At 37.7% G+C, this 22,335-nt stretch overlaps 1 protein-coding gene across 1 annotated transcript in view; it reads left to right on the top strand.

The window, feature by feature from the left end:
• LOC149090321 (uncharacterized) overlaps positions 1–11,171 on the top strand; it is a 66,787-nt gene extending 55,616 nt beyond the window's left edge. Inside the window, exons 2-4 of the mRNA XM_089234114.1 lie at positions 4,071–4,235; positions 5,614–5,791; positions 9,693–11,171. Coding sequence (XP_089090240.1) covers positions 4,071–4,235; positions 5,614–5,791; positions 9,693–10,062 — 713 coding nt within the window. The 3' untranslated portion in view covers positions 10,063–11,171. The remainder of the gene's footprint in view (positions 1–4,070; positions 4,236–5,613; positions 5,792–9,692) is intronic.
• Positions 11,172–22,335: the final 11,164 nt, after the last annotated feature.

Below are 22,335 nucleotides of genomic sequence, written 5' to 3'. Positions count from 1 at the left end.
CCTACGAAAATCTCTATACGACATAAATTCAGCAATAATTACCCCTAAATTTGCATGAATTCACTTACTATTTCTCTCATTATCCTTATATCAGATAAATTCAAATTACTACGAAAAAATAACGCTTCCTTCGAGGACATTCCCATTCATCACGAGAGAAGGAGTTAAAACATTCCTCGAAGACACAGGGCTCTTCATCTTCCATTTCAATCAAGAAAAGAATGAATATATTTCTCTGAAAGAGAACATTATCTAGCTTTCATCGCACTAGTTTAGCATATGGCCTCACTCTTATTTTACCCTCATAAATTGCATTAAGGGCTCATATATCACCAGATGACACAGAGTTTCAACTTTCCAAACATAACCAGGAAGTTTTTATTTTTTTGGTCTTGTGTTGTTTGTGCTGGATAAATTGCTATACACTATACGTATAACACCCAAAAAAACACACCCTCATCTCTCTTAACTTCCTCTAGACAAAGTAATGGTTGCCCTCATGTTGGCCCATACAGAACACCATGATATCATCAGCTCATTCTTCTAACTACTCTACGTATATATATATGAAGGGGGAAAAAAAAGATGGTTTTCATTTTCTCTCTTCCTTTCTTATGATACATTATAAGTAATTTTCGTGCGCTCACTGCATTTCGTGCGTTTCAATTCATTCTTTGTTGTTGCTGTACGCTATTCGAGAAACGCATTGAACGGATCATGCATGCTCTGATCGTAATCGTCTCTTTTCTGCTTTGCCTTCATGATTTTTTTTTTTTTTTTTTTGCCATTCTCATTATTTATTTATTTGCCCTTTTGAAGTGCATTGTCCCTTCATGAAGGTGGATTTTTATGAAAGATTTATCCTTTATAATTTTTTTTTATATACATCATTATTACTATCCTCTGGGCTTGTAAGTTTCCTTAGCCGTTATCATAATGACACGTACAGAGTCATAAAAACTGTTTCGACGGTAGAGAAATTGAACTCATAGCGTCCGAGAGTGAAGGGCTTTTATTGCTATTATCGTTATTGGTATGAGATAGGTTTGAATTACCTTTTTTCCTCTAGTTATAATAATTCGTATTGTAATGGGAGCTATTTGATTTGATTATTTGATTCCCGTGGCCAAGTTTCAATCCCCAAAGCAGAATATGCCAAAAACCGAACAATCAGAACAATCAGCGCTGCTGTACAATTATCTGGATAAGAATTTTAAAAAAAGAACTTTTTTGTTTAGAAAATGCTATCATGGGAATTTTTACTGCAGAACATTTTTAGTCAGCTAGTTACAGAACAATTCAAAACATTCTGCGGTGGTAGTTTCGATGATTATAAAGGAGAAGAATGCGATCTTTTTCTTTGATAGAAATTTCTATGTAATAAAATGTTGATGTTTCAAAAGTGTATCGTGATGGACGGATGCTTGTTAGTTTACGAAGAGAGCTTATGATAGTCAACGTTTTGTCAATTACCGTTAATTAATGCTGCATAAGTTGATGTCTCGCATTGTTATCTTACTATAATTTTTTTTTCTCTTTTAATCAAATAAAATTTGAATTAAAGAGATAAAGTTGCACAGTATGACTTGAAATGCTGTAATTTCAGTAAAATTATTTTAGGACAGAGCGAAAGAGTGAGGATTTTGTAGAAATCAAAATTGATTTGTTGCCTATCGTGCTTATAATGGTAAATGACAAATTTTCCAAAATATCTTCTAAATCACTTTAATAAATCCATAGAAATTCAGCCGAAAATGTGTTTTGCATCAAAGATTATTAATTAACTAGCGGAGAAGATCGGTTACGAAATGAGATATTAAGAGAAAATTTTTTTCATTGAAACTCCAAACATTAGAAAAAAACACATTTATGATGGATATGAAAGGGTATTACCTGTATAGTGTATATAGAATTTTTATACTTTTAGCTATTCTGCCCTGTCTAGAACAGAAAAGTTATGCATGTCACGGGAGTAAGCCAGTTAGAAGCTCTTGAAGAAGACGGGAGGAAAAACATTACTAATACACTCCACTGTACCACTACCCTGAATGACTAATGCACAAATATGTAAATACAAGGACTTGGATACATCTGTGTTTGTGTGTAGAAAACAACTATTAAGGATTTTTGTGAAAATCTAATTTTTTTTTCCTTCATTAACTTCAAACTATTCATAAAGAAAGAAAAGATCAAATCACAAAATATTTGGACACTGGATCAAAAACAAAAAATTATATGCCTTATATTAGGGCTGGACAAATTCCAGGGACCAGGTCACCACGGTGACTAAAAAATTGGTACTTTCGCCTAAAATTTTCTTTGTGTAGTCGTTCTATTGGAGGCTGAGCTTAAGTAGTACAAAATGTTTGGAATTTGTAGCAGCATACCTGCCAATAGATATGAGAGATGGTCACATGCGCTTAAAAAGTCAAAAGAAGCTATTTTGAACCTTTTTCTTAGAGTAAAAAAATTTTTGGGGCTTTAAAAATTTTTGTAATACAGCCTGTATAAAGCTCCCTCAACCAGTTCTTTGCGAATACAGTGGTGCTCACCGATCGCTCGATCTTGATTTCGTACTCTTGAGCTGTTGATCAACATCCTGGTTAAACACCTCAGTTGTTTGATAAATTAGACCAGTGTTTCTCAACTTATAGTCCGCGGACCAGAGGTGGTCCTCGACGATGGCACAGGTGGTCCGCAGGCAGACTTGATATTCACTCGTTGTAATTGATAATAATAATATCCATATAATATGGGTTCAAATAAAATTATACCTTGACCTTGATACTTGGGTTCACCATACATCATCGAGGAGAATGCGAACGAGTAAATTGCGAACCTAAATACGGGATATCACTAAATTTTGCCAAAAATTGCAATATATTGCTTTCAATGCAATTTCCTAATTACTGCTAAAATTGCTAAAGTGTATGGAAATAAAGGTCTGCTAATAAACGCAGTGGACAAAAATGTATTAAACGAAAGAAAATCAAATGATCTGATGACCATATTTCGTTGATTAAAAAAAATTCAGTAAATTGGGATCTTAAATAATCCGTAAAATACGGGACATCGCTAATTTTCATCAAAACATTCCAGGACTTGACACGATGACCAAGCGTAATGAAAATTAAAAAAAAAGAAAAAAAAGTGATAACAAAACGTTAAACTTGGCAAATAAGTGAGATGAATATTTATATAACTTTTGCCATAATTATCATAATATAAATTATATTTAGAAAACGCTGTGTATTCACGACTTCAGTAAAATATTACGAATTCGAATAAGTATCGTTGAAAAAACGAGACAAATGAATCGAAAAAAAAATTAGAACAACGAAAATTACGGGAATGTCCCGTAATACGGGACACAAGTAGTCCATCAAATTGTTTGTCATTTTGCTGGTCCTTGTTTACAGACAGGTTGAGGAAACACTGAATTAGGGGATTAATCTGTGTGCTATTACTGTTTGGGTATGTGCTATATTTGTACTAATCTGATGATTGTGCGGTGCTTGCGAATCGGAAAATATTGTGATCTCCCCCCTTGGCTCTAAAGGTTCATAAAAAAATAAACACACACAAATATCTAATCAAAATACTACATAAATTCTCATATTCATAATGATAGCTTTCAGACGGAAGTGGATGATTTCTGAAAAAGTATTCGTTATAATAGAGAAGTAGAGAGAGTATATATATAGGTGATGTTCATCATTTAAGGAAGTGGCCGCAGTGTAATTTTTTTACTTTTTGATGCGTATGGATGTCACACAATAGCATTTTTCTTATGTCTCTATGATGTAGAAACAAATTACTGTCATCCCGTTGTGACCCGCTGACATCTTTCCCATTTTCTGCTTCATGCCCGTCGGTCACAATCACTTCTGTTTCGTAATATTAAGCAAATCAATGTTGCCCATCATATTATGAGGAAATTTTCATGAATCCCGGATGCAATTCACAAGTATATATATATATATATAAAATGAAATAATAATACTTCGTTAGTTTCTGTGAATAGTATTGTAAGCTCATAAATGTTGATTTTATTATTTATTTTGCTTCAGGTCTGGGTATTGTTCTAGTGACGATGAGCGGCTTCGCGTGGCGTCTGACGGCTAGGGATGCACCGTCCTGCAGGGCCATGTTTGGTTTTCGTCGAGCCCGAAGCGAGCCCCACAGGAGGTTTGTGCCGAGGGTGCCTCATTATGGACGGCCGCACCCGTTCAGCGGTGAGTGTGTCTAATGGTTATAATTATATGCGTTACTAAATCACAAGAGTCTGGAAAACTATTAGGGGAGGGTTTCATCTTCATGTCGTTTGTGAATATGCGAATGTCTATCAGCTACGCACTGGTGATGGGTGATATTTACGGTGAAATCATTAGGCGTTATAAAAAGTGGAAGACCGTAGCTCTGGGCTTGATTTTCCACATCTGCGAATGGGCATAGGGCCCAAAATTGCAACAACACATCACTGAAAAACTAAAACATCTTTCATCTTAGTCTTGGGGCTCCATAATGATCCCGTTCTTTTCTAGAGCCCCAACTGAAAGTTGGGCTCTGCTACGGTGCCGTCATAACACATGGGCCCATCCGAGCACGACCCAGGGGCCTCCAATGCAGAAGGAGCCTCATGAAAACGGGATCTGGTTGAAATTTTCGATAAGCATGTGAATTGGTAGGTAGGAATTTCTAGTCAGGTATGGGGGTGGTGGCTAAAAAAATATCTTTGCCCAGGGGCCCGCAATGCTCTTAGACAGCCTTACCGTGTTAAAAATGACGATTGAGACCTGGGACACGCTACTCTTTAATCTGTGGGCTAGATTGCGAAACAGCTGTGCCACTTTTGAGTCACTGACAATGCATTTATCATTTATGTGCATTGATACTTTTTTAGGAACACCTCTCGTGGGTATAGATGGGGCTCCTTTGCTGGTCGGAATGCATGTATCTCTCGCCCCCCCCCCCCGATTTATACAAAAGATATCGTGATGGTATACCTGAATGAAGAAAGTGTTTGCGATTCAGCACGGTATATTAGTCCGTAATATGCATTGCCTATGTGCTGTGAAAATGTAATACGCCATAAATACATAAAAACGGCGCTCGTTACAGTGACACCACGTTACAACAAACATAGCAAACATTCCAATCTAATGACCGGTTACATAACTCCCAAACGATTTTATATGACGACTATCATGTATGCTTTTCTTTCGACATAACGGCCACCCGATATAACGTCCGTTTTCGACGGTACAGTGGGGGTCGTTATAACGAGCTTCGACAATATTTCTAAATCACATTTATCACTTAATTATGTGCATAAAAAGTTATGAAGTTATACAGTGATACCTCGGAACAACTATTTTTACAGTCACCTCCCTTATAACGTCGGTTTTAAGACCTCGTCAGTGTAAGAAGTAAATTGAGCACAAGGGTGATTTTTATTCATTTCCTATTCCTAGACGTGACATTAAACTGTAATCGAATTGAATAAATATCTCGAATATTCTCAGTAATTATCGAAAACATTTGATTTTTTTTCATGGAATTTGTGTATATAAGCGACTCATCAGAATTTTTTTTCTCATTATTTCTCAACAGCAATGCTCTACCCGGACATACCTCTGAGGCCTCCACCCCCTTCCTATCAGGCCTCGATGCAGGAATACAGGTTGAGGCTTCTGTTGATGGACAGGCCACAGATGCCTACGCCACCTCCACCCCAACATCCTCCGCCTCCCCCTCCGACGTATAGGGGACCAGCTACTGTTTATCCGAGGTAAATTATACTTTTGATTCAGAATAAAATAGTATTGTAGAATACGATAATGTCGAGAGAGAGGTATAAAAACCATTTTATAATCGATAGAGCACATTTGTTTTCCTTTCCTGCCAAAATGCACACTTGCCATATAGGATGGCATAGGTAGCATTTTGTTTCTAGTTGCGGGCCTGCTCCAAAGGTGTTACACAGACGAGCTTCAATGCATGGCTCGCGGGCCACATGTGCCCCTCCCTGAATCTGTTTACAGTGGCTCGCCGACGAGCTTACATAGTTACAGTATTCATAGAAATAGCTTGGAAAAAAAAAACTTTAATGAAAAAATATCTTCCAGAATTGGTGAGAAAAAGTAATTTCAAAATGACTTTTTTTTAAAATTTCAGAATTAATGGAAGGAATAATTTCAGAATCGATAGAATAAAGTATTTCGAAATTCTTGAAAATTTATAATTAATGGAAAATATTTTCAGAAAGTGATTTTCATAATTGAAAAATATATATTTCAGGATCAAATATGAAAATTTTCATCGATTCTAAAATTATTTCTTCATCCAATATGAGTTTTCATTAATTAAGAAACTATTTTTCATTAAAAATTAATTTTCATTAATGAAAATATAATGCAATAAGTAATTTTTTTTGTAATAATATAAATTTCCCCTCTCCCGTCTGACTTGGAGCCCTGTGCCTCGGTGGGCCAACAGCTCTAGAAGGTGTTGGCGCACCCGTTAAGACTCCATTGTGTGAATCTAGATACCGGCGTATGAATTTTCGGCCCTCTCGGGCTTCATGGAAATATTTCTTTTGGTCAGCAGGTTGAAGACTTCTGGTGCAATATATATTTGCATATTTCTCAAAAACCTTGAGGCATAAATGCATTGTTGTGTATTACCGCTATATAAAAATATCCTTATCCATTGAAATTAAACTTTTTTGGTTTTCACTTTGACGATCATGAATAAAATACGTATATTCGCCTTAATTAGTATAAATTCTAATTTGGATGACGTCACATTTCAATTGCTTCCGAAATGCGTGAAATAATGAGTGACGTAATCACTTTTTACGGATGGGAGGGCCTCGCAATTATCGTCGCTCGTAGGAACAAAATAATAACAATGGAATTTTATTTGTTAATGCCGTTGGGGTACAATTGAGGAAACCGAAAATTTATTCGGATGATTCTTACGAGATATTCAAATTCACTTGATGCAAACGTAATTTGTTATGTAAATGATAACTTTTGTTAATTGAGACTCACAAACACTTGGAGCGAAGAAAAGAATTAGCAATTTGGATCTCTCTTTGGGAATTTTCGTATAATATATATACATATATTTTAGGGTTTTTCTGAGCATGAATTTCAAAATGAAAAGTTACGAGATCCCAATATTGTAATCACTTCTGTTATAAATATTCATTACCAAGAAATTAGTTTAAGAAAAATTCATGAATAATTTTCAGCAAAAAATAATCTCAGAGGAAGTTTAAATCCCTGTTTCCCAACGTGGGGTTCAATGTGATTTTTTTGGGCAGGGAGGCATTTTGATTTTTTAGTGGCAGCTATCTAGATTTATGAAGATTCATATTTAATGAAAAAAATAATTTCTCAGAATTAATAAAAAAAAAAATATAGAATGAATACATTTCATTAAATCTGAAATTATTTTGCCATTCATTGGGAAAATAGTTTCAGATTTAATGAAAATTCATATTTGATTTGGGAAATAATTTAAGAATTTATGGAAAATCATATTTAGTTTTAAAAAATTCTTCCAGAAACAATAAAAAAATTCGTATTTAATAAAAAAAAAATTATCTTGGAAATAAATAAAATTATCCAGTAATGTAAGGCTAACGATTTTAATCAAAGCCCTTTGGCCCTGTTGGATCCACCTGTAAGACGCCACTGTGTGAATTAGGCCTCATGGAAATTTTATTTTTCGCCCGCGATTGTTTCAAAGGTTGAAAAACCCCTGCTTTTTAAACTAGGTTAATAGTCTTTTGGGCTTCTTCCTCGTGGATGGGGGAATGCTTTTTCATACAATAAGAACTATAGCCTAGTAAGTTACTCCTCCATCGCCATAGCGGTGGTTATAGTGACGGACTCGCGATGCGAGGATTCGGGTTCGAACCCCACAGTGGTGGTCGGCTGAAGTTGGTTTTCTGTGGTTACCAACTTCGAGGCGCGAATGCGAGAGCCGATCTCCCCGTTAAAAAGTCTCGCCGCAGAGAGCAACAGACCTACAACAATTCAATTATTCACTCATTACACTTCACTCATAGTTAGAAAAATTGATGGCGGATGGAAGCACTACCCACCACAATCATTAGACAGAAACAAACTTCACGTCAGGTTCATTACACGTACGCACATTTCAACATGCACCAATTCGTTAGAAATTCCACAGAGGAATATGGACGAGGTGCATGTGTGGTTAAGTAGTAGTAGTATAGTAAGCTCCTCTTTTAACGGACACTCCCCCTTTAGCGGATGCCGCCGATAGTGGACACTTTTTTTTTAAATTACGTCGACGGGTATCAATGTATTTTGATATCAGTTAAAGGATTGTCCCGTCAGCGGACAAAATTCTCAGTACCATGGGTAACCGTTATCGAGAGGTGTCTACACGTCACAGGAAGGCAACGTAACACCTACTTTTTTGGGGGATAACACATGCTATTTTGAGGTTTGGGTGTGAGAACTCAGAGAATTTCCCCCAGGGAAATTGAGTTTTTAACCTTCAAAAAGCATTTTAAATTCACAAATTTATAAGAACATCATTTAAAGATTTTTTGTGTCCAATGTTTTAACTTTTTTTTACAAATTTTTCCCGTATTTTCGATAGTGTTGTCCCCCCCCCCCCCAACGTGTCTCTAAAAGAGGAGGGGAGCATAAGGATTTTACAAGATGCTTAGGTGAAGCATGGCAAAAAAAAAAAAAGGTTGGGAACCACTGGTTTTAATCCTAATTGAGAGCCGGTCTTTTTAACATTGAGGTAACTGGAGTTACTATACGTAAATTCAGTGGTAATCAACATGTGCCCTGGCCGTTGAAAGTAAGGGACCCGCGATTATATTTCCATCAAAGCAAGGAAAGTCGTGGGTAAATGAAGGTTTATGTATAGGCAGTGCAGCCTTAATGCACGCGACCCACCTGGGTACGGCCCGGGGGCATCTTGATAATGAGACTTGATGACATCGAAATATTTTGCATGTAAAATGATAATTAGGTGCTTGTAGTAAGACAAGGGGAGGGGGGTGCCCATAGTTCACTTTTGCCTAGGCCGTTAAGATGACCCTGGAACAGTCTGTGGAACTTACGGATATATGATTATCAAGGCAATGAAGTTGTGAGTGAATGAGGGCCAAAGGTAAAGGAGATTGATATAAGGAGAGGGAATTGCTATTTTTCTCAATGTGTACTGCAAGGGTACGTTGGTCACACCGAAAGTTTGAGAGCTCCACTGAAATTTAACTCTTTCATATAAAAATCAATATAAAATACCAAAAAAAAAAAATCAAAAATCAGATTTACGTTTTTCTGGATCTAAGGCCGGGATTACACTATAAAAGTTTTCTAAAAGTTCTTTTATAAAGTTTGAAAAATTTAACCAATAAGATTTTCGGTTGCATTTACTCAAATGTAACCTATAAGCTTTATTGGTTGGATTTTTAAAGTTAATTGGAATTTTAAAGTTATCTCAATCTCTTATAAAAGAGATTTTATAAAACTTTTATAGTGTAATCTGGTGTAATATAGTGTCTCAGCCACCTCTTTGGGCATTTTGCCTGTAGTGGCGTTGTATTTGTAATCCCGGCCTATAATATATTATTTCTCTGTTAATTTATTTAATGGAAAATATTTGACTGATGGTTCTGATGTTCTTTCGTGCAGATTTTCGCTGAATATCGGACCATCGGATTACAGTCGACCTCCGAGCTACAGGTCAAGACCTCCGAGCTCCGTTGGCCAGCCCAGCCCGATGGGACCAGAGGACGTCGACCTCAACAACACCACCTCTGCCACGGCGGCGGCGACGACCATTGACCACCACCACAATAATTCTAGTTGCAGCAATTCAGTTCTAGTATCCGCCGACGTCCTGGCTTCTTCTTCTTCCGCCTCTAATAACTTTTGTGCTGGTGGAAACAACAACAATGTCGGCGGAGGTGCAATTATGCAAAACGGTCCAAGTCAGAGTAATAATGACTGCACACCAGCGGCATCTATCGTCAACCACGTCGAAGTGGTAGCTCAAGTGTGATAACAGATGGCGCCGCTAATCCTTTCTGCTGGTGCGCTGTATATTTGTGTATGTGTGTGCGTTGTTTATTGTAATATGTAATCTATATTTCCTTTGAACCAGTGAAAGAAAGTGACATTTAATGAAGTACGAGTTTTTATTCGTGTAATAATAACGGTAAGGAAGCAATTTTAATGAATTAATGAAAATTTTAAATGACAAAAGTTCAAATTAATATAATCCAACAAAATATTATACTGGTCAATGTATTTTACGCATAAATATATGGAAATTTTAATATTGATAATATTTTAATATTAAAATTTTGTTAAATTAATTTAAATAATCATTAATTTCTGTGCAGGATGTCCCATAAATTCGGAGATTGTTTAAAAATTAAAGGAATTGGTATACATATTTGAATGCGATTTATGGAAAAGTTATCACGAAGGGGGATTTTGTTTTTAGTGCAGAAAAAAAAATTAAGTTCGAAAATTTTTTGTCGATAGAGGACGCTGCACGAAAGCAAATCACCGGAAATATGTAAATCAGAGTCCTACAAAATGCAGGGTGCACGATTAAAAGCTCATTGCTTAATTTTCCCGTTACTGGCACTGGTATAAGGTTTTCATTGTGATGTAGGCATCAGTAGAAGCTGTTTTACCTCAGCCACGAATCGCCAGCTGTAGCTTTTAGAAATATTTTGATCAGCGGTTCTCAACCGGTGCTCCACGGAGCCCTTGGGGGCTCTGATGTGCACTCGCCAGGGGCTCCGTGACCGCGAGGGAAATAAAAAAAAATTTTGAGAAGTTATGAATATTTTTTAATAATAAAAATAAATCAGTAACTCTTTGATAAATAAATAAAAAATGGGCTTACGGGGCTCCGTCATAGAAATCATACACCAAAAAGGACTTCGCGAGTCAAAAAAAGGTTCAGAATCGCGGGTTTGTTTAGATCAGTGATTCCCAACGTGGGCGTTAACACCCCCTGGGGGGCGATGGAATGTTCCAGGAGGGTGGTAGAAGCTATGGGTTAGATTGCGTTGAGGGGCGATAGGAGAAAAAAATTTCTGTAGAAGGGGGCGAGATGGGACAAAAAAAGGTTGGGAAACTAAGGTTTAGATCATAGTTTCCCAAACTTTTCGTTCCATCGCCCCCTTCTTCAGAAATTTTTTTCTCTCATCGCCCCCCAACTCAACCGAACCCATAGGATCCTATGTTAAATACGTAACTTCTACCGCCCCTCTGAACCATTCCATCGCCCACCAGGGGGCGATATTGCCCACTTTGGGAAACACTGGTTCAGATCATAGTCTCCCAAATTTTTTGTTCCATCGTGCTCACTTCTTCAGAAATTTTTTTCTCTCATTTGCCTCCAACTCAAGTAAACCCATTGGTTCGCTAAATCACTAGGTTCTATCGCCCCCCTTGAACCATTTCATCGCCCACATGGGGGCGATATTGCCCACTTCGGGAAACACTGGTTTAGATTATATCACTCCTGTCGTACTGACATGCAGTGCCTCTCCATCTACAAAAATGTCACCTAAATGTTTTTCTGTACCCAAAAAAGAAAAAAATCCCCCCCCCTCCCCCTTCATGAGAATAACTTTTCGCAAAAACCGCATTGAAATACACAGATTCCTTCAATTATTATGAAACATTATATGAAATATTTACGAATTTATGGGACATCCTGTACATCGGCTGGTTTGTTTCAATGAGTGCACTTTAATAATGAAAAATCGTGTCTGTAACCGTAGTTTCTTTAATGATTTCTTAACAGTTCCTTTTTTTTTCTATTATTTTGAAAATTTGAAGATTGATATTTTGCCCGCAAGTGTCACTCCAAAAAATAGAAATTAACGTTTTTCAAAGTAATGTTACTTATTTGTGGCGAGCGCTTCCTACTTTATTACACCTGTACATACATACATGATCGTTGTTTATGTCCTCAGATTTAGTGCGTCGATATCACTCCGTGGAGTACATATACGAACCGTGAGAAGGAATAATGATAATAATGATTGTATCTCTATTGTACGTAGTGAAAAGAAAAATGTAATCAAACTGCAGTTTCGCTGTGTGTCGATTTCTTGTGCATATTTTTGTACAGTTAATAGACGAGAAGGAGGATATATATATACAGTATAAAGATGAACCACGCGGTTCATTTTTATGCCATCATGAAGTGTGGTGGGGAAAAAACAACACAAATTAAATACTGAGTCTTGTTTGTTGTTTTACGTAATTGTATCATTGTAAAATATGTTTGAATAAAATTCATTGTAGCTATTGTGCAAAAAAGAAATTTCGTCTTTTTTTATTTTTCATGTTTTAGTTGGTGATTTGTGATTTTTTTAAATGAGAATTTAGGGAAGTGGATAATCAGAGACCACAGAAAAAACAGTAATGCCGTTTCTTGGCCTACGTTTTAAAACAATGTGGATTTAGAAACACTGACAAAAAATAATAAACCGTCAAATAATATTTTTGTGTGACATTAGCATAAGAAATGTAGGGTGTCATATGAACTCATAAATAGTTTAAGAATAGAGTTGAAAAGAGAGAAGAGAGAGAATAAATAGCTCATAAGAGAGTTGAAGGAATTGGTATATTTTAATGCGGTTTGCGAAAAAGTTATTCTCACGGAGGATGATATATACAGGGTGTTCTGTTAATGGACCGGCAAACTCAGAGGGGTGTTAGTAGACATCGAGAGGAACAGAAATTGCACATGGAACGTGGTGTTGCAAACCACGTTGAGAGGGAGGGTGAAAATCGCGAAAAACGCATACAGGTTTCGACGTCACGCTGGAACGACAAAAAAGTACAATGTGTCCGAATTTTGAGAAATGTGTGTTCGCTTGTGTATAAAAATAACACCATGCATGCAAATGTAACCTGGGGGAGGAAGAAGAAGAAGAAACGGTATGCAAATCTGCAAATAAAAGGCGTGGACGCCAGCCAGCCCTGTGAAATTATTCCAGCGTGCAACCGTTCTAACAGTTGTAACGTACGGGATAATGGCACCTTTTAGTAATACTGAGTCCGTGCCTTTTATTCACTATGACACAAATTTGCATACGGTTTCCTCTTCTTCTTCTCAAATTACATATGCATGCATAGTGTTCTTTTTTTCTCCCTATAAATTTCAATAGGAACGTCGTTTTAACGTTTGCGGAGCGGCCGTTTCGAAACGCGCTTGCGTTTAATGTTAGACCATGCATTCTTTGACGACAATTGTTTGTATTGGTGTGCACTATCACCTCTCAAAGTCCCCCCCCCCCCCCATCTTTTCTGAATCACCCTGTATATTTTTGTAAATATTCAAACACTCGTTAGTTCATCTTTCAAGACAATGTTTGAGACAGTTTCACGAACGGAGACATCAAATATGTGACAAACTGGTGGAAATTTTCCGTAACAAAATGTTATTTTCCTTTCTCTTTCACACCCCCCCCCCCCTCAAATACAGTATATATTATCATTTTATGCCATATTTTATACCAATATAATATTGTGTTGCTTCAAGATGAAGCAGAATACCTGTTTTGATCTCAGCACTCTGTATAACGTTCAACGGTCACGATAATAGTTGTATTAAACTTTTAAGCCACAGTTTTCCAACTTCTGGAAGAGCTTTTCAGCTCACGGGTCATACTCCTCGCGGATTAATTTTCTAATAAGTGTAAATAACGCTTATTTAGAGTCGTCTTTAATAAATGGGCTCTACCAGGGTATGGCTTGGGGTCCTCATGATAATGAGATCTGATATTATAATTTTATAAAGTAAACAAGGTATGTATTCTTAGCCAGATAGAAGGCCTCCAAAACATCACTTTATTCGGTGACCCCCCCCCCCTCAATTCTGTTAAAACACAAGATATGTAGACTATATCTCACTGAATTTTCTATAAAAAATTTTTACTAGGTCTTTTTTCGGAATTATTTTATTTCTTGTTTCGGCTGTGCCATTACTGGAACGCGAGGGAATTCAGGGGGTCATTCACAAATTGAGCAGCAAAATGCTCAATTTGTTTTGACCAAGTAATGAGTTTCAAACACGGGTCTCTACTGTATATCGAATGATTCTGCTGTTTTTGAGAGAAAAAAAATTATTAATAAAATTTGATAAACTACTTGTGTGCAAACCACGCGATAAATTAATTTTACTTGTTAGTTTTCAGCATCCTAAATACGTAGCAAAATGGTTAGAGAATTTCACTTACTAGCTAGTAACAAATGTATCATTTGATCATTTTTGTCGCACCACGGTCATTTTCTGCACACGAGGGCTAATTAGACCGGGACCAACAATTTACTGCCGATTCCGAACGGCAGCTTTTTTTTAATACTCACGAGAGGATGGTGCGCTAATCCACCAGCGTGGGACTCCCTTCGGTAGCAATCTTTTTCTGTCACCGTTTGTGCTGTAAGGAAAGTTTCTGACAAGGACGAGCCGGGTATCGAACTCGTGACAACTTCAAACATCCATTCATACTTTTGGCGAGTATCTTATCGACCTGAGCTACCGCGAACTCACAAATGTATAACAGTGAATGACATTGAGGAGCATGTGTGCATGACATTAAAAATTCAACCTCTATAATTATTCCAATTTATATATTAGAATCGACGACATACAGGGTGTCCCATAAATTCGTTAATAGTTTTAAAAAATCATAGAAATTGTAAGAGTTTGTAAATTTAAATGCGGTCAGCGAAAAAAAAGTTATTCTTACGAAGGGGAATTATTTTTGAAACAGAGAAAATAGTAGTTAAAATGTTTGTCGATAGAGGGCCAGGGAAACAAGTTCGGCAGGAGTATGCATATCTCCAGTGATCTGCTGTAGTAGCGCCAACTGTCAACAAAAATTTGTGTGTGTACCCCTTCAAAAAATAAGAATAACTTTTTAGCAAACCGCATTCAAACACAGGGTCGCAACTAGACACTCGGCCTGAATTCATTCAAATACTGTATAATTATTCAGTGATTTCCAACGTGGGCGTTAACGCCCCCTTTGGTGGGCGATAAAATGTGTTCCAAGGGGTGGTAGAAGCTACGGGTATTACATAGGATCTTATGGGTTAGATTGCGTTGGAGGTGGGGCGATGGGGAAAAAAACATTTCTGAAGAAAGGGGCGATGGGACAAAAAAGGTTGGGAAACTGGTATAATTGAACATAATGCTGTACGATCATAGGCGTAAACTTCTATAGGGCCCATGGGCCCGAGCCCCCCCAACATTTTTGAAGACGCGGCTCAGCCCCCCCAAAAATTCGTATGAATATGGCTTATTCATTTTGCAATGATGAAAATTTTTTTTTTAACCAAAAGTTGTCCTAATTATGAATTAGTTAATGGAAACAATCTGCTCAAAATTTTAGTTCTTTTAAAAAATCTGGATGGTCTTTGGCTTTCTTGTTCCATGACAATACGTTTATCTCATTTCTTCCCTGCCGTTCAATCCCCAATTGCGCCCTCCATCGGTTCCAATCCTGAAGGCACGGCTGAGAGGAAGATTCTTTGAGGTGTTGAGGGGGCTCCTTCTTCTTTGCCTGTGGCAAAAACTGAGTGTCTCTTCTTTTGTTCACTGCGACCGAAGGACGGCCATGGCGCCGACATGAAAATAAGCCCAAAGATGCATGGTGGGGGGGAGGGGGGAGGTTGAAAATTGGGAAGCAATGATATTGAAACCGAAATAAATTACACTCTATAAAGAATAGGTGCCAGAACCTAGAGGCTGAGGCCATTTGAGCCCCCCCCCCCCCCGCAATAAATTTTGTAAGGGGACTGAGCCTCCCAGTAATTACTGAAAAAACCATTGTGCAATGCATTCTCCCTCTACTTCGTACACGCATGAGTCCCGTATATGCGGGAGGACCAATAACATTTAGCCCCCCCCCCCCAATGTTTTTTGAAAAATATTGGGGAAAAAAGCACATTCTAAATGCCCATTCATAACAGATCTTGAGGATCGATGCCGAAACATTTTTCGAGCCCCTTTACAACAAAATTTGACTGGGGGTGGGGGTAGAACATAGGCGTAAACTTGTATCCGGCCCGTGGGCCCGAGCCCCCCCCCCCCTAACATTTTAGAAGAGCCGGCTCGGCCCCCCCAAAAATTCGAGTGGATATGTTTCTCACACTTGGCTCAGAAAAAACTTTTTGACAAAAAATTTCTTTAAATAGTAGAAATCCATCTGCTCGAAATTTTATTTTTTTACTTTTCTTCAGAATCTCAACGCACTTGTTCTGTGACAATAGTAGTCTTATCTCCCAATCAATCCAGCATCCATTCATCCTAAATTGCGTCCTCCCAGAGTGGTGCCTGAAGGCACCAGTGTAGATAACTTGGGGGGGGGGGGATCCTTTCTCTTGCTTGCACTGTCGGTAAACTCAAGAGCATCTCTTCCTTCTTTTGTTGAGTGTGACCCTTGGGGATGGGGACATGATACAACACAAAAAAAGAAAAAAAGTGGGAGGAGGTAAAGTGAACAATGATTAAGCTTATTAACAAGTTCTTCACAACAGAGGCGCTGACATGAAGAAATTAACATTGGGTGGGGAGAGAGCGCTGAAAGTTGCTGGCCGTCCCCTATATACGGGGATGAAATGAAGCACATACGCAGGAAACAGAGGACGCACTGCATTGTTCTTCTGAAAACTATTGGGGGGGGGGGGGGGTGGGGCTCAACCACCTTACAAAATTTTTTGGGCTCAAATATCCTCCACTCCTAGGTTCCGGTGCCTTTGAGGGGAATCAAATAAATAATAGTAAAATAAAATTAACACACAAAAAAAAAAAGAAAATAAGAAATGAATGGAAAATTTCAAAGCCCCCTGAGCCGGGTACCATTGCATTCTAATACTAGGAATATGAAATTTCCTCCTTATAAATCAGGGATTCTCAAACTATCTACGTTAGCAGCACTCTTATATAGAAATTTTAAATACGGTATTTCAATAAATGTTGAAGAGAGGTTAAAAGGTGAAATTTGCGTGTCCCCCCCCCCTCTGGTCCGGCACCCTAGACATTTGACCCCTCCCCTCAGCCCTGTTTCCAGTACTCCAACACTTAGGTAGCCAGGGCCGGAACTAGGGAAGAAGGCAGTTTTCACAGGGGGAATTCTTGTGGGGACTGCTAATTCTGGGGGGGGGGGGGTGGAAGAACGAAAAATATCGTTTCGATCGTTTTTTTTAGTGGGGAGAGGGTGAAAAAATTACATACTCTTCCCTCCCTCCACGACTAAAATGATCCTGTCTCCGTTGGACCGGGCTTTTGGACAGATCTTTCGCGAGGACCCCGATTTTTCACAGGGAAGTGCTTGGACCTGTCGTAAGCGTAACTTGTATTAAGTCGTATGTTAAGTGCATTAAGTCGTAACTTGTATTACCTGTCGTAACTTGTTTTAAGCCAATGGGATCGAGACTCCCCCCCCCCCTCTTATTAATTTCGGAGAGCTGGCTCAATCTTCCCCTCTTCCCCAAAAAAAAATCGCATGGATACGTTTTCCACACCTAGACTCGGAATAATCACGTCACGTCAGTACAGTGAGTTTCGGCCTTACACGAAGCTGTGACATGTAAAAAAAAAAGTGGCGATTTTTCCACAAACACTTTTTTCCGGCCATTTTACAGGATGCGACCTCTATTTATCGGAAAATACTGTAATTTTTTCTATGTTCCATTGCAAATTAAATTGGGGAATTTTTCTAAAAAGGATGTAGTATTTCTTACTTATGTTATTCAAAAAATTGTGTTTATTTCAAAATGAAGAATTATTTTCAAGGTTTTAATAGGGTTTCCCCCTTTCCCGATCAATTCTTTTTTACGGACGAATTTCTATTTGTCCAGGTGGTGACCGCAAAGAGGGGGTTTTACATACCCTGTTTACGTTCGCAGCACTGTTAGAAATTTTAAATATCTTGCGGCATCACAGTCGATCTCAAGGAGGCATTTCGATGCTTCCCCCCCCCTTTCCCGACAATAAAATAATCTTCACTCCTAGTTACAGCCCGTCCGTGGCATCTAGTGGCGTGTTTCCCGGGGGGGGGGGGGCACTCAGCGAGCTATAAGCACGGCCATGGACTCACTCCCACATACTGTAGAAGGGCTTCTAGCCTGGGATCTTTGGCAGGCTTTATATTCCATGTATTTTTTTTTTTTTTTCATGATCAAGGGGCCGCACCTTCTGCAGCTGACAAAGAGCATTTCAATAGGGTTCAGTTTCGGCTGCTTCAATGCAGGTTTACTGAATACAATCACCATTTCCTAATTAGAAGGACAGGGAGTGTATAGCGTGTCGCTTATGAGGGGAATATGTCACCTGGAGGCATCCGTCCATATGGGGACCCCCCTTCTGATCCTGAAAACTACATTCTTCTTGACGCCGCCGGTTAAGGCTTTAAAAGCTTTTGTGCTTAATGGATGGCCATCCGTGAAGGACGCCGACATAGATGATCCTAATTGGAATATAAAGAAATTACGGTGGTGAAGAAAAATCTAGACGAGGTTTGTGATTCTGCAAAATAAGAATAGCTGTGTTTGGAGCCACTTGAAGTAAACTCCTTGTTTTTCCACTGAAACCCCCCCCCCCCACCAAATGTTGAGATGGACAGTTCCACAGTATTTTATGGTTTGTGTGGACCACATTCGGTTGTGCACGTACAGTATAACCTTCTGTTAGTAAAACATGTTGTATTACAAGAAAACGGAAAAGTTCCTCGTGATTCCGCACAGTTTCCTGACAGAAAAAGTAAGCAATATTAAATATAGCTACACATTTTTGATAAATTCATGCATTTTAAACATTTTCTTTAATGATAATTTATTCAGAATCTTCAAAAACAATCTAGATTTTGCAGCCCTCTAATAGTTATAATCAATAAAGCGTAGTATAAAATATTTTTTTTTCTGTTAGACATATCAATAAATTAATAAAACTTACCATGTCTTATTTTTTTCAATCATATTTAAAATTAATTTAAGAAAAATTTAAACTCCATTTGGCTTGCATACTTGTAAAAGTGACAATATTTGAATCGAGTTTTTAATAAGAAATTTATGCAACTAAAAAAATTATTATTTTTCTAATTTAAAACCTGATATATGACTCAATATATGAGAGTAAAATAAATCTTAAATAAGTGACATGTAATTTGATTTTGGGGGAAATATACACTGTATCATAAAATATAAATAAATACAGGGCTCGACAAAAATCATTAAAAAATTTAGGCACCAGCCAAATTTTGTAAGAGCCAAGCATGATTTTTTCACGAGAAAAGTATCTTAAATAATCTTTTTTCAACCTTTCTGGGAATTGATGACCCCTTCCCAGGGCCGCAACTAGATACTTTGTCATCTGGGGCAATTCGGAATTTTGGCGCCCCTTGCATGTAGAAGAAGCAGTTAAAGGGTGAATTCGACTCACATTCTGGTCCAGCGTCCGGAGCACCAGACCTACCTGCTTTCTCTAGTTGTGGCTCTGCTCCTTTCTATGTTGGAAGACAATTATGAAATCGGAAAATTTTGAGCCATCACTAGATTCTGATTTAGCAATCACATATACAAAATTTTAGGCGCGAATACAGATTTTCCAGTCACCATGGTGACCTGGCACTTGGGGTTTGTCCAACCTTGGAATAAATAAAGATGCATATACTGTTCTGAATATATTTTTTGTATATAGTCATTTTCATGACCCCGCCCAGGGGATAAGAAAACCATTCGTTAAAACGATATTTTCGCTGTAACGGTATTCGTTAAAACGGGATTCGCCTGTAATTAGAGCCCGAATTTTCCACTTAAAAAAAATGGCTAAATATGAACTAAAGAACAAATAACCAAGCAAAAAACGGAAATGCGTTTTTAAATGCATCTTTTCTATTTATCTCGGTGCATATTCATTTGCAAAAACATTCTCATGCAAATGATTTCTACATGCATTTTATTTAGGAATTTCTAGTTATTAGTACCGTAGCTGCTCACTAATAGAAAGAAAAAGTTGTCCGAAAAAGAAGCAAACTACACGTGCACACAAGTAACAAAACATGAATAATGTCAAAAATAGGCGGATTTTTCTCCTGAGATTTTACTTCTTTTAACTTGAAAAAAAAGAAATGACAAGCAAATAAAGCACCCGGGCTTCGGGTATGGTCCATTGTAGCTAGAAGGTCCTTGGAGTTGAGCAACCAAACTATTTGAAAATGTCGAATTTCCGATTCGATAGACGATTTTCCTGATCCATAAATCCATGGAAGTGAGCATGAATGTAATAAGTTCAGACTTTTAATTGTTCAGTTGGTCATCTAAACCGCTTTGATGATACGAAATTCTATGGAAAACGTCTTATACTCTTAGAGAATCAACTGATTTGAGATCAAAAATCAATTTCACATGACTAGAGTTCCGTTCAATCGTTAATATTAGAACGAAATGATCTCAAAGACGTCCCAATGCAGATAAAGCAGCAATTTTCAATAATTTTATGTTCTTACAGAGCGAAACGTGAAAATTCGTTTATAATGAGAACTACGTTACAGCGAAAACTTTTCTTGTGGTTGTGAGCTGTTGTTATAACGAACTTTTATTGTATTTATGAGCAATATTAATTTGAAAAATTACAAAAATTTAATTAATCTTCCGCACAACTTGAAAATTTGCACTTATTCTGAAAATTCTTCAATTACATACATTTATACACACATTAATGCTAAAAAGAGGTTAATTTATATAAATGCAACAAACAGGACTAATCATAACAAATTTATAAATAGTGCAAAAAAAAAAAGAATAAATCAAAAATAAAAAGGTCAATTTCCCGTGACCTTTCATTAAATTAAGTTGTATAATAACCAAGAATGGCCACTGAAGCTGTGCTTTCCAAAGTGTGAAATATCGATCCCTGGGGGAAGGGGTCGATGCAATTGTCCAAAGGGTCGATAGAAGCTATGGGTTTAGTATAGGATCCTATGGGTGGGCTTGAGTTGGGAGAAATGAGAAAGAAATTTTTTTTAAAGAAGAGCTATGGAACACAAAAAGTTTGGGAAATTTTTCACTGAAGCAGCGGTTCTCAACCGGTGCTCCGTGTACACTTCCCGGGGGCTCCGCACCCACTCGAAGAAAATAAATCAGTAAATTCGATAAATGAATATAAGAGGAGAGCGTACGGGGCTCCACCATAGAAATTTTACGCCGAATAGAGGCGGCCACTGATGCATATTTGTGTTTGAGTACAGGTGATCATTTGTGGAGATTTTACTGTATTTAGGAAAATGTAATGGAACCCTTTGTATATATCTCCCTATTACGTTTCTGACCTTACTTATTTGTACGAGGTTTTGCTTCAGTTGCTATACATTTCTATACATTATCCCTGTATACAGGGCCTAATTTCTTCATGGGCAAATGAAGCCTTTATAACTTTGAGCCCCCGAAATTCAAACAACATACATTCACTGACCAATTAACATCTTTGACTCTTGTCGCAAGAGCCTCCTAATTCCTGCTTTACCCAGGGCCCTGCCTGTATACACTTCAATTAATCGACGTTTTCACTTCGATTCGAACTCCCAAGTCTTTGGAAAACACCTTTTCTATCAATCGAATCACATAATTTTTCAATTGGTGAAAATGTGTCACTGAAATACAGTGTTTTACGGTTTTCAAAAACCCATCATGAAGAAACGTTGTAAGCGGAAAAACTAAGCGGGATCGACTGTAGTTTCTCATGCATATTTTTTACTGAAAAAGTAATAAAATTTAAGATGATTGACTGGTTCAATCAGGGCTGCAACTAGATGCTTGGTTACCCGGGGCAAGCGCGCATTTTGACGCCCCCCTTGTAATGTTGAAGGAGAGGTTTTAGAATGAAATTTACACCCCATCCGGTCTAGCGCCCCGGGCACGAGACCCGCCTGCTCCTCCCTAGTTGTGGCCCTGTGTTCAATGGCTTTTGACAGGTACTGAAATAATTATTGAACGGGCTACGGTATGCTGATAGCCAGGGCTGTAACTGGGATTTTTGTCGCCCCCACATTCGATAATTTTGTAACGGTGTTCTCTGTCAAGTAAAGGACGTTTTACATAACGTTTAAATAACACTTTTTTTTTCGGTTAAATCTTGAAATGAATACCGTAAAATTGCTTGAGACTTATTGAATTGAAGAATTGCTTGAGCAACAGTAATGTTATGATAGTATTATAAGTATATTTCTTCTCAAGCATAAGATTTTGAATCAAAACGACAGATTTTCACAATTTTTTTTTCGGAAACGTCTGTAAA

This window comes from Pholcus phalangioides, unplaced genomic scaffold (assembly GCF_987345545.1).
Source record: "Pholcus phalangioides strain wild (caught in Gottingen) unplaced genomic scaffold, Ppha-v1.0 ptg000001l_1, whole genome shotgun sequence".
Taxonomy (NCBI): Eukaryota; Metazoa; Arthropoda; class Arachnida; order Araneae; family Pholcidae; genus Pholcus; species Pholcus phalangioides.
Note: the sequence above shows the minus strand (reverse complement) of the source record. Positions and strands in the feature narration are given on the sequence as shown.